This window comes from Haematobia irritans, chromosome 5 (genome assembly GCF_050003625.1).
Source record: "Haematobia irritans isolate KBUSLIRL chromosome 5, ASM5000362v1, whole genome shotgun sequence".
Taxonomy (NCBI): Eukaryota; Metazoa; Arthropoda; class Insecta; order Diptera; family Muscidae; genus Haematobia; species Haematobia irritans.
In genome coordinates this window covers 82,484,483-82,497,131 of record NC_134401.1, presented here as the reverse complement: position 1 = coordinate 82,497,131, position 12,649 = coordinate 82,484,483, and the positions used below count along the sequence as shown (strand labels likewise).

The 12,649-nt window shown below is 36.0% G+C and overlaps 2 protein-coding genes and 2 long non-coding RNA genes across 4 annotated transcripts; 1 reads left to right on the top strand and 3 right to left on the bottom strand.

Moving 5' to 3' along the window:
• Positions 1 to 5,550: 5,550 nt before the first annotated feature.
• LOC142239892 (uncharacterized) lies at positions 5,551 to 6,825 on the bottom strand. Its single transcript, XM_075311637.1, has one exon. The coding sequence runs from the start codon at positions 6,823 to 6,825 to the stop codon at positions 5,551 to 5,553; it is 1,275 nt and encodes a 424-aa protein (XP_075167752.1).
• Positions 6,826 to 6,851: 26 nt separating this feature from the next.
• Positions 6,852 to 7,681, top strand: LOC142238557 (uncharacterized). Its single transcript, XR_012722758.1, has 2 exons — positions 6,852 to 7,252; positions 7,312 to 7,681. It is a non-coding gene; the product is annotated as an uncharacterized LOC142238557 (long non-coding RNA).
• LOC142238556 (uncharacterized) lies at positions 7,274 to 7,906 on the bottom strand. Its single transcript, XR_012722757.1, has 2 exons — positions 7,701 to 7,906; positions 7,274 to 7,645 (listed from the first exon to the last, which is right to left on the bottom strand). It is a non-coding gene; the product is annotated as an uncharacterized LOC142238556 (long non-coding RNA).
• Positions 7,907 to 7,960: 54 nt separating this feature from the next.
• LOC142239891 (uncharacterized) lies at positions 7,961 to 11,920 on the bottom strand. The gene is made up of 3 exons (XM_075311636.1): positions 9,019 to 11,920; positions 8,113 to 8,954; positions 7,961 to 8,065 (listed from the first exon to the last, which is right to left on the bottom strand). Exons 1-3 carry the CDS (start codon positions 11,918 to 11,920, stop codon positions 7,961 to 7,963), a joined length of 3,849 nt encoding a protein of 1,282 aa, XP_075167751.1.
• Between the last annotated feature and the right edge of the window lie 729 nt (positions 11,921 to 12,649).

Below are 12,649 nucleotides of genomic sequence, written 5' to 3'. Positions count from 1 at the left end.
GCATGGAAATTTTTGCATGGTTGTTAGAGATAATACACTAACGTTACGTGCCGAATTTCATCCACACACGAAATTTGCTTCTCCAATAGTCTCCGGAATTCAAATCTGGGGATCGGTTATGGTTATGGACCGATATGGGCAAATTTGGAAGCAGAAGCGCATGAAGTTTCCTCCTCTAAGCGGCTCCGAAAGTTAAATTTGGGTATGGACCTACTTTAACCGGATTGGACTAATTTCGCTCCTCCAAGAGGCCTACATCCATAAACGTTACTTATGCCAAGTTTGAAGGCGATAGCATGCTACGTTTGAAAGTTAGAGTGACTTCAGCGGTCGGACATCGAATCGATCTTCAGGCCTTCAGCACGACCAAGAATATAAAGTGTGGCTGATATGTATTGCAATCAATTCCAGGTGACATAATTTCAAAACTTTTCGTCTGACAGCTGACAGATTTACTCCAGTTGCAGCTCATTTTATTGTTTACAAGTTTAGCATGCAAAATGAAATTCAGACGTAAAATTGTTCGTGATAGAATTCAAGCGACATTCTTTATATTTGGCTGGAAAACCACAGGTGGCTACCGATTGCGTCCTCCAGCATGTAAATGTGATTAAATATTTTCTTTCTCGTACAACTATTCGTTACCATAATACTGGCAATTTATCATTGCGTCCAGAAAATGGAAGAAAAAACTCGGTAACAACAGCAGAAAATATCCGAAAATTGAAGACCATATTTGATCGAAAAATTTAATTTCAAGCACTATTCTTTTCTGACTTTAAGTCTTTAATAAGACACATTTTAAAGTTTAATAGTAACAAGTAAGGAAAGTCTAAAGTCGGGCGGGGCCGACTATATTATACCCTGCACCACTTTGTAGATCTACATTTTCGATACCATATCACATCCGTCAAATGTGTTGAGGGCTATATATAAAGGTTTGTCCCAAATACATACATTTAAATATCACTCGATGTGGACAGAATTTGATAGACTTTTACAAAATCTATAGACTCAAAATTTAAGTCTAGGGTGGAACACAATTTTAGTAAAAATATGGGAAACATTTAAATCTGAAGCAATTTTAAGGAAACTTCGCAAAGGTTTATTTATGATTTATCGCTCGATATATATGTATTAGCAGTTTAGGAAAATTAGAGTCATTTTTATAACTTTTGGACTAAGCAGTGGCGATTTTACAAGGAAAATGTTGGTATTTTGACCATTTTGGTCGAAATCAGAAAAACATATATATGGGAGCTATATCTAAATCTGAACCGATTTCAATCAAATTTGGTACACATGACTATATTACTAATTGTACTCCTAGTGCAAAATATAAACCAAATTGGGCCAAAACTCTGGCTTCTGGAGCCATATAAGTCCATATCGGGCAAAAAATATATATGGAAGCTATATAAATCTGAACCGATTTCAATCAAATTTAGCACACATGACTATACTACCAATTGTACTCCTTGTGCAAAATTTCAAGCTAATCGGGATAAAACTCTGGCTTCTGGGTCCATATAAATAAGTGCATATCGGGCGAAAGATATATATGGGACCTATATCTAAATCTGAATCGATTTCAACCAAATTTGGCACGCATAGCTACAATGCTAAATCTACTCCCTGTGCTAAATTTCAACCAAATTGGGCCAAAACTTTGGCTTGTAGGACCATATTAGTCCATATCGGGCGAAAGATATATATGGGAGCTATATCTAAATCTGAACCGATTTCAATCAAATTTTGCACACTTGACTATACTACTAATTGTACTCCTAGTGCACAATTTCAACCAAATTTCGCCAAAAATCTGGCTTCTAGGGCCATATAAGTCCATATGGGGCGAAAGATATATATGGGAGCAATATCTAAATCTGAATCTGATTTCTTCAAAAATCAATAGGGTTCTATTCTGACCTAAATCAGGAACATGTGCCAAATTTGAAGGCGATTGGACTTAAATTGCGACCTAGACTTTGATCACAAAAATGTGTTCACAGACAGACGGACGGACGGAGGGACGGACGGACAGACGGACATGGTTATATCGACTCAGGGACCCACCCTGAGCATTACTGCCAAAGACACCATGTGTCTATCTCGTCTCCTTCTGGGTGTTACAAACATATGCACTAACTTATAATACCCTGTTCCACAGTGTGGCGCAGGGTATAAAAATTTTATATAGTAGTATGTAATGTTGAACATCTTTTCGGAATCTTCCGAACATATCTGGGATATATTAAAGAAAACATCAAATATGAATAAACGTTTATCACAAAAAGTATATAATTTTTCCTAATAAACTTCCTTTTCGCTGAAAAGAAAATGAGAAACGATCTTTGTCTGTCTACAATTTCGTTTGGAAAGGAAAGAATTATTTTTTGCATGTGGGCAGATAAACATTTCGGCCAACACCATGGATATTTCTCAGGACTCAGTATCATCCCACTCAGCACACATAATGGCCACCAAAATCAACGGATCTCAATCTGTTTGACTTTTGCCTCCGGCGCATTTTGGTGAGTAAAGTCCGTACTAGGAAATGCCAAAGTGTCAATCGTCTCAACGCTCAAAACAAATGTTTATTTGGATCCAACGATTTTGAACCTTCGCTTAAGGATTTTGGTACAGAGGGACGCAAATTCCCAACAATTTGTGTCCTAAATTTAATAAACAAAATTTTTGAAGGAAAGATTATAAACTTTGTTTTAATTAAAATTTTATTATTTTATATAAATTTGTACTTAATGTTGTGTAAATTACGCATACTTAAATGTAGGTTGCGTAATTTTTAATGACAAGTAAATATTTTTTCAGTAAAGAAGGCCATAATACGTGATTTTATTTCCAACATTTTTTGCTTTTGAACAAAAGAATTTAAAAATAGAAAAATATGGCACTTTATATTGCTGCATTACATACCGGCCACCTTGTATGCATTTATTTACTTGTCTGGTATTTAATTTATCAGGTGACTTCAGGCACTGACACCAAATACACAATCGCCTAATTAGCGAGATAACGATAAAATGTCAGTAGCATTTAACGGATTCCTTAGGACAATACTGACCCAAACATTGACAACTGGAGACAAAACATTTTGCAACCACTCTCGTATGAAGACTTCTTTTCACTCTCCATGTCTGTCGTTGAAAATCCTCTTAGCCAGGCATTGTCGTTATCTTAGCCAATCAAGCGAGCTGAATATGAAGGTAGGAAAAAAATGAGTTTTTCGAGGCGGTTGTTCTTGCCGCATCCAGTGGAAACGCATTGACAGCCTCGACGCCGTATTCAATGAGAAATGAGTCGTCAGTTGCCACGATGATTTATTTAAATTGCATGTTAGCTGTTTTTCTTGTTCGCCATTCTCCGCCAGTTGGTACAATAGGCGAAATGGCAAAAGCAGTACTTGTACTGGTGTTCATTGGACAGCTTCAACCTAATCATGCGATTTGACGCCGAGGCTAGTGTAGTCATAGCAAACATTCAATATTTACCGTATCTACTGCTTTGGGTCCAAGGGAAGCATTTTCCTTTTGAACGATCTTCATGTCACAAGAGTAGGAAGAAGAGCAAAGTTTAGTCTTAGTCGAATGACGTTTGTCGTTTATATCTGTGACATTGAACTTGAATCTTGTTAACCTTTTTTGTATGAAATTACGCAATGTTTGATGCGAATATTACCAATATTTGATAGTTTTATTGCTTTAAACATTTATTTCGTTCGTAAATCGTCTTAGTAATGCCGTTGGTATTACATATCAGTAATAACAAGTATATATAGGAGAAAGTTCGGTCAGACCGAAAATTATTTACCCTCTACCATGGATAATGGACATATGTAGATCTTTACAAATAGCCATTTAATCATTAAGTTTTTGATGACACAAAAGGACTATTAAGTCGTAAAATACGACCAAAATGTTTTGAATGTCCGAAATCTGCGAAAGGCGAACATAGTACTGACCTTAAAGAAGTACAAAGAATCTTCAAAATATAAATAAAAAGACTTTACTTCTCTTTATTCCAAGAGCTACTTTACAATTTACACGGTTTCCTAAGACATTTTTTACTATTGTGTAATTATATCGTAAGTACTGGGAGCGACGTGTTGGCTCCTCATCTGCGTATATCACTGTTTTGGAAAATATATCCCATACATATAGAGTAGAGTTAAAATCGGGACCATTTCATAAAAATTCGATGATTCATTATATCAATTATTAATTCTGATGAGGGATTGTGTCGGAGGATGTTTTGAGCACCCGTCTCCTGGTTTTAGGGTTTGAAATCTTCATTTTATTGTAACTCGCAAACTGGTATAACAAAAATTCCATATTTTTAAAATTTTTAAATTATGACTGATTTTCTACAGCAGAGCCTATTCCTTTTCTTTTTTAGGTTATGCACGGATGAAAAAGACTGTTTTTCATATGTTTGGCTATAAACATTATATGTTTGGAACACAAATTTTTAAACACAATATTTTTGAGTGCAAGCATATAATGTTCATAAACTAGCATAACATGTTTGGGACATATATGTTAATATGTTAGAACATATTATGTTTGGGACATAAAATGTTTGTAAATATAATATGCTTGGATGCAAACATATATTAATTTAGAAATAGCCTATAAACATATATGTGTTTAGAAGCTTGGAGCGCTATTTAACAGGGAGCGATATTGAATTAAGTTGGTGGTTGTTGCTTGTAATTACAAAATTAACATTTTATTTTTCCTTGGGCAATTGATCAGCTACTTCTTTGATCCTTACAAACTCTGTGGTCCGCTGCTCGAATCCCCGTCCGGCAAAAGGTAAAATTAAAATAAAATAAAAATCATAAAATTGAATAATTTCTTCTACAATGTTTGTATTACAGAAAGAGGTGCTAAGAACTAAAAAATCTCGTGGAAGTGAGAAAGATGTGGGGGAATATACAATTGGGCAGAAACAAAATTTTGAGCATTCAGGTCGAAAACCTATGTTGTTAGCACCTATATTACCTGTTTATTTTCATAATTCATTATGATTGTAAATAAATAAATAAATAAATAAAATTGAGCACAATATTGTTTGGGAGAATCTTTTTTAATCATATAATATTTTTGGGTGCTGTACGAGAGTTTCTGATTGAAACGATTAATTTATTTTGCTTTATAACTTTTCAGTTTATTACAAGACAATTATGTTTAACAACTCGTCTTATTATTAAGCTAACAACAAGAGGTTATTAAAGTAGTTGCACATTTATAAAGACAAGACACAGTACAAAAGAGACAAATGAAATTCCGCTGTAGCGATCTGATTTGATATGAGAGTATCGTAAGACTCGCCAAAAAAAATGTTAATTAATTTGGTAATAACATAAGAGTTAGGATAATGTTTCTGGATAATGTTGTTAGAGGAAAGAGACAATTAGATTGTAATGAAATTCAGGGTTGAGATAGTGTAATATATATGATATAGTTATGATGGTATAAAAATCCTCTACATTCTCCCCCACTAAGAACGATAGTTCTTAAACCTCATTTAATTTTGGACATCTTCAGAGGATTTTGAGATAGGACTTGACATGTCATTGGATGGAAGGAAACAAATTTTTGTAATCGGTCGTTTAATATATTTTCCGTTACAATATAGAGTCACAACTCGGCAATGCCCATCAGATCCTGGATGTGTTTCTTCTACACGTGCTAATGGCCACTGACCTGGTAAACTACGTTCATGTAGTATGAGCACAATATCGCCAACTCGAACGTCTCGTTTCAATGAATTCCATTTTGGCCTTGACTGTAATCGGTTTAGATACTCCTGTGACCAACGCTTCCAAAAATGCTGCTTTATCTTTTCAATTTGCTTCCACCGAGATAGGCGATCTATATTTAAGTCCAATAGATTCTCCTCGGGTATACAAGTAGTGGGCTCCCCAACTAAAAAATGAGCTGGAGTTAAAACAGCGAAATCTGATGGATCTGTGGAGAGTGGGCAAAGAGGCCTGGAGTTTAAACAGCTTTCAATTTGACACAGTAGAGTTGATAGTTCTTCATAAGTTAATAATCGCTCTCCCATGATGCGACGCAAATGATGCTTAGTAGATTTCACGCCCGCCTCCCAAAGTCCACCGAAATGGGGCGAAGCAGGGGGTATAAAATGCCACTCAGTACCATGATTATGAAGCCCTTCAGCTAAGTGGTCAGGTAAGGAAGTTTTGGATCTGTGATGCAATATCTGTAATTCCTTTGATGCTCCAATAAACGTTGTGCCACAATCTGAATACAAATCTGTACAGGGCCCTCTTCGAGAAGTAAATCTCCTAAAGGCGGCCAGAAAATCGTCGGTAGTCATGCTGGATACCACTTCCAGGTGAACTGCTTTAGTACACATGCATACAAAGAGGCAAATGTACCCTTTGGTTGTGATGCTTCTTCTCAATGTATTTTGCTTTATTAGTATAGGTCCAGCATAGTCCAGACCACTGTGTTTGAAAGGCCTGGCGGGATTAAGACGCACTTGGGGCAGGTTTCCCATTATTTGTGTGGCGGCTTTTGCGGCATATTTAAAACAGGTAACGCAGTTTCGCTTAACGGATTTCGCTATAGTTCGAGCTGACAGCACCCAGTAGCTTGCTGCGACATATGACTGCATTAGCTGCACTCCACCATGTAAAGTTTTAGAATGAGCTTCTGCAAATATAAGATAAGAAATAGGATCATTTTTTGATAATAATATAGGATGTTTTATTCCAAACGATAAATCTGCTTGTTGAATTCTCCCTCCAACTCGAAGAACACCTTCGTCGTCCATAAAAGGCTGTAGTTTTAGTATACTGGGGGGTTACTCTGTATTGCGATACGAAAGCAAATGCGATGCGATAGTTAAATGCGTTAAGAGTACAATTCGGTACTCTGTATCACTTGCGCAAACGCTTTCGCAAAGTAAACTGAAAATATGGTAACGCTTTAGCAAAATAAAGCGAAAATATGACAACGCTGGCTGCACAATGTAAACAATAACGAAAATGATAAAAAGAAATGTCAAAAAATTGTAAATAAAAACATTTTAAACAATCTTCCGTTCGGTGCGTGTTCTTTTAAAACTTGCTAATCGTTTATAACAAAAAAGTAATAATTATGGATTCGATAGCGTTATGGTTTGAAGAAAATTAACATGAACGAATTACAAGAAGAATTTTGCGAGATCGGTCAAATATACTCTCCCTAAGTGACCACGGGTAAGAAAATGGAAACTCAAATTATGTGACAAACGTTTTCGAATATTTCATTTTTATAGATTTCGTCTTAATAAAGATGCGTTTATGTATGTATTAAACGCTATTAAAGACGACCTCGTCGTTCCAAATAAATCCACAGCCATTCCAACTCCAATAAAAGTGGCCGCTGCTTTGAAATTGCTTGGACAAGGTGGTTATCTACAAATCGGCCAAGACCATCTTTTAGGACTATCAGAGCAATCTATGTCGCGCTGCTTAAAAGAAGTTTGCGAGGTCATTGAACGAATACTTTGTCCCAAGCACATACCATTTGAGGTAACTGCGGAAGAGACCATAAAGTCTACCAAAGTTTGGAACTGACGTTGCTGTGTCTGTAACTTTTTTGGTTTTTCCCTAAAACAATAAACAATTTAGATACAAATATAAAAATTTAATTGTGCTTACTTACATATTTGTTACTTTGCGATTGCTATTTTGTTTGCGCACGATTTTTGCGATCAACGAACGAGTTTGACATACGCTTTCGCATTATAGAGTGCGGTGATGCCAGATTTGCGAAAACTAGATGCGCAAGGTAGATACGAAAACGAATTACTGAGTACCAATTACTCGATTCGCGACAATTTTTCTTACGCATCGCAATACAGAGTAACCCCCCTGCTGTTACATGGTAGTGGTATTTTATTTTTGATACAAGTTAGCTCGCCTCTAAAGGATATCTGCTGACACATCTTCACCAATAAAGATCTTGATCTTTTTAATTCGGCTGTCTTCAGATATCCAGAAAATTGATGCAATTCTCCTGCGACATCTCTTTTTATCGAAGATTTCAGATTATAGTAGAATCGTAAAATATATGCTGTTATTCGTTGGAGCTTGTTGAATGATGAGTATTTTGAAAGATAATCGGGATAATCTGATGAATTTGGTTTAGTTGAAGTACTAGCTGCTAACGAATGCAGGATTGGTTTAGTGCTTGTTGATTGATTGGTATTTCTGAGCTTGATGACAGGCCACATTTTCGGATCCTCACTTAGCCATTGTGGTCCATTCCACCAAATATTATGCCTTTTTAGATCCTCAGGAAAAAGGCCTCTAGTAGCGCAATCGGCAGGATTTTCGGACGACGAAACGTATCGCCACTCAGAAATGTTTGTTAATCGCTGAATTTGGGAAACTCGATTTGCCTCATATACTGGAAGCTGAGAGGATTGGGTTTTAATCCAGTTAAGTACAGTGGTGCTGTCGGTCCAGAACGTTACATCATTTATTTTTAGACCAATCGAAGATCTCACTTGGTTCAACAACTTGGCACACAGAACCGCAGCACAAAGCTCAAGTTTTGGTATAGTTTGTACTTTCAATGGGGCTACTTTTGTCTTCAATTGGACGAGACTTACATAAACTATTCCATCTTCCGACACAACTCTTATATATACAACTGCCGCGAATGCTAATTTAGAAGCATCGCAAAATGCGTGTAAATCTGTAGAAGTTATAGACCTGCATTTAAACCACCTTGGCAATGACAATTTTTCGATATCCTTGAGCGACTCTCGATATTTACTCCAGTCATTGTGCAAATTCATCGGTAATGGATCTGTCCAGTTCAAACCTTCTCGCCAAAGATTTTGAAACATAACTTTTGCTATTATAGTCGTTGGAGCTAACCATCCAAGTGGGTCGAAAAGCCTCGCCGAATCTGAAAGTACAATACTTTTGGTAATTTTTTTCAGAAAATGTAAAATTTACTTTAAAATAAAAACTATCCGTTTTGGGGTCCCAAGATAAGCCCAGAGCCTTAACCATTTCAGGATTTTGCAGTGGAAAACTGGATGAATTATTTTGAAATTCTGAAGGTATGGCACGTAAGAGATCGATGGAATTCGAACTCCATTTTCGAAGATTAAAACCAGAATTTCCCAGTAGCCGAACAAGCTGTTGAGTTAAATTTACTGCCTCTTCGACCGTATCACAGCCTGATATAACATCATCAACATATGTGTCAGAATCAATTACTTTACTTGCAAGTGGATATTCATCTTTTCCATCCAATGCGATCTGTTTTAAAATACGTATAGCTAGAAAAGGAGCTGATGTGGTACCGTATGTAACCGTATTTAGCTTATAAATATTAATCTGGTTGGTGCTGGGGTCACGCCATAGAATACATTGGTAAAGTTGGTGGTCTTTGAATACTTTGATCTGGCGGAACATCTTCTCCAAGTCAGCCGTAAACGAGATTTTAAAACGTCTCCATCGAGTTATAACTGTTGGCAAATCATTTTGTAATGCTGGTCCACTAACGAGTTCGTCATTTAAAGATGATTGATCTGAAGTTCTGCTGCTGCCGTCAAAAACTACTCTGAGCTTAGTGGTTACGCTGCTTTCACGGAAAACCCCATGATGAGGTAATAAATAAGCTTTGCTCGGCAAATCTTTAGGATAAATTCCCACCTTTGACATATGATTTAGATTTTCGTATTCAGCCATAAATTCTTTATAGGCTTGGGCAAATTGAGGCCGATATTTAAATGAAGCTTCAAGTTGTTTCAATCTTTTCAGAGCTACATAATCCGTGTTCTGAAATAAAGGCATACTTTTCCCTTGTATTAAACTTCGAAATGGCAAATGAACTTCATAACGACCATCTGCAGTCCGTTTATAAGTCTCCAAAAAATATGTTTCACAAGCTTCTTCTTCTATGGAAAGTTTTCTTGATTCTATCAGCTCTTCTTGTTCCCAAAATGCACGTAATAAATTTTCAAGGTTGCAACAATTTATACTCACAGTAGATTTAGAGGCTCTCTTACCAATAGGACCAGAAACCAGCCACCCAAATTTGCTTTCCTGCAAGAATACACTATTTGGAATTTTTATACTTTTCGATAGCAATATATCACCGTAAGCATCACTTCCAAGCAATATATCTATTTTAGATGGTAAATTAAATGTTGGATCAGATAATTGATAGGATTCCAGATTGGGCAGATCACATTTCTTCACATCGATCGGATTATATGATGTTATTTTTGACAAAATTAAAGCACTGATACTTAAAGTAAAATTTTTATCATATTTCGATGTCAAATTCAATTCTACCATATGATTTATTGATGTTCTGGTTGTTGATCCAATCCCGTCAACTGTTGTCTTTTCAATTCTCCTTTTATTTATATTTAACAGCTGACAAATCTCTCTTGTTACAAAAGAGGCTTGAGAGCCTGGATCAACTAAAGCCTTAACGCAATATTCTCCAGTTGAATGTTTAATTAATACTTGGGCCGTAGCTAATAGAATTTGGGAGGGCTGGCCCACTGAAAGAGATGTTAAATGAGTATTCATATGTGAAGTTGATTGTGTATGACTTAATGCAGTTGCATTTTCATCCTCTCCCGTGGTGGAGAGAGCAGTAGTTATACGATCCTGTCCTATGTCAGCAGCATAAGCTCCATGTAGTATGGTGTGGTGACTTTCTTGGCATTGCTGGCAGCGAGCGGCTATTTTACATTGTTTATAAAAGTGGCCACTGTTTAGGCAATTTGAACATATATTGTTTTGAGAAACGACTGATCTCTTTTCAGTTGGTGACAACGAGGAGAATTTGAAGCATTTATATAGAGGGTGTCTTCGTTGGCAGCATACACAATAATTTACATTTACGGCAGCATTATGCGTATAAAGTGATCTCTTATATGGTTTTATTAGCTGTGAACGACTGGAAGACACCGGTTTTTCGATACTATTAACTGATTCCTCTACAGACTCCAAAGTTCTAAAAGAAACTTCCAAAAACTTGAACAAATCATCCATGGACGGGTTCTCATTTATATTGATAGATTGCTCCCAGTCTTTTCGGGTTTCTTTATCCATCTTCTGTGTCGTTAAATATATGAGGATTGGATCCCACGTTTTTATGTCGATGTCTAAAGACTTCAAAAGAGAAAGAGATGATCTGGTTGAATCAAGCAATTCCTTAATGCTGCTAAAAGATCCATTTGAGTGTGGAATTGGAAATAATTTATTCAAAACTTGGTCTATCAATTTCCTTTTATTCTGATATCTAGTTCTCAGAGCTTCCCATGCGGCGGAGTAGTTTCGTTCGGAAGCTGGGTATTGGTTTACAATGTCTAAAGGAGAACCCTTACATGAACCTTTTAGATAAAAATATTTTTGTATGTCTGTCAACGACGGATTGTTGTGTACCAAAGATATGAACATGTCACTGTAGGGTATCCACTCAAGGTACTCTCCGGTGAATACAGGTAATTCTATTTTTGGGAGCTTGGCATAGGAAGTGGTTGAAGAATTATTATTGTGCGTAGTTACAAATGTACTAGCCAACGGATGGTGAGAAACAGCAGGTTCATCAGTGAGATCTAAAAGTTTCGATTTAAATGTTATGTATGTATCAAAGAACACTTCATAGAAGTCTTCCTTAAGATAAGGTACATTTTTCTCCTCAATGGAGTTGTCTAAGACCATGGCACAAATTTGTTCATGGTCTTCTTTAAACGACTTGTAAATCATCTCGATTTCTTCCAAAATGCACTTAATGTATCCTCTGCTACGCTCTTTTTCGGGTTTTTTCTCAAAGCGTTGTTCTAACCTTTGCAAATGGCTGTATGTTTTTTTCTGGATTTCTACTATGGACGACAAATTCTCCATTTTATAAATTTAACGAAAGCGTTTGATACTGGCGCGAGAAAAATCCTCAATGTGTTAAAGTTGAACCTGTAAGCTCAGAAATTACCACGTCGAAGTCGTTAGAGTTTATAAGCTATTCCTTTTTTCTTTTTTGTTTTGTTTGATTTTTCCGAGATCGATATATGGTGTTTACAGAAGTGTTCACTTTTATTATTTTTTTTTTAAGTTTTCTTTTTTTTTTTTTGTAAGGGAATTTCCCGGGTTTCGGCACCAATTTTAATGTACGAGAGTTTCTGATTGAAACGATTAATTTATTTTGCTTTATAACTTTTCAGTTTATTACAAGACAATTATGTTTAACAACTCGTCTTATTATTAAGCTAACAACAAGAGGTTATTAAAGTAGTTGCACATTTATAAAGACAAGACACAGTACAAAAGAGACAAATGAAATTCCGCTGTAGCGATCTGATTTGATATGAGAGTATCGTAAGACTCGCCAAAAAAATGTTAATTAATTTGGTAATAACATAAGAGTTAGGATAATGTTTCTGGATAATGTTGTTAGAGGAAAGAGACAATTAGATTGTAATGAAATTCAGGGTTGAGATAGTGTAATATATATGATATAGTTATGATGGTATAAAAATCCTCTACAGGTGCAAAATGCTTCCAAACATATTATATGTTCACATAATAACATATTGTTTTTTGGAAGACAACATTATTGAATTTGGATGCAAAAATACA

Excerpts from the sequence above, each read along its gene's own strand:
- LOC142239891 (XM_075311636.1), bottom strand. The coding sequence starts at position 11,920 with ATGGAGAATTTGTCGTCCATAGTAGAAATCCAGAAAAAAACATACAGC. Across the intron at positions 8,955-9,018 it reads TTGGGACCCCAAAACGGATA|ATTCGGCGAGGCTTTTCGAC; the intron begins GTTTTTATTTTA and ends TTGTACTTTCAG. Across the intron at positions 8,066-8,112 it reads ACAAGCTCCAACGAATAACA|AGATGTCGCAGGAGAATTGC; the intron begins GCATATATTTTA and ends TTCGATAAAAAG.
- LOC142239892 (XM_075311637.1), bottom strand. The coding sequence starts at position 6,825 with ATGGACGACGAAGGTGTTCTTCGAGTTGGAGGGAGAATTCAACAAGCA.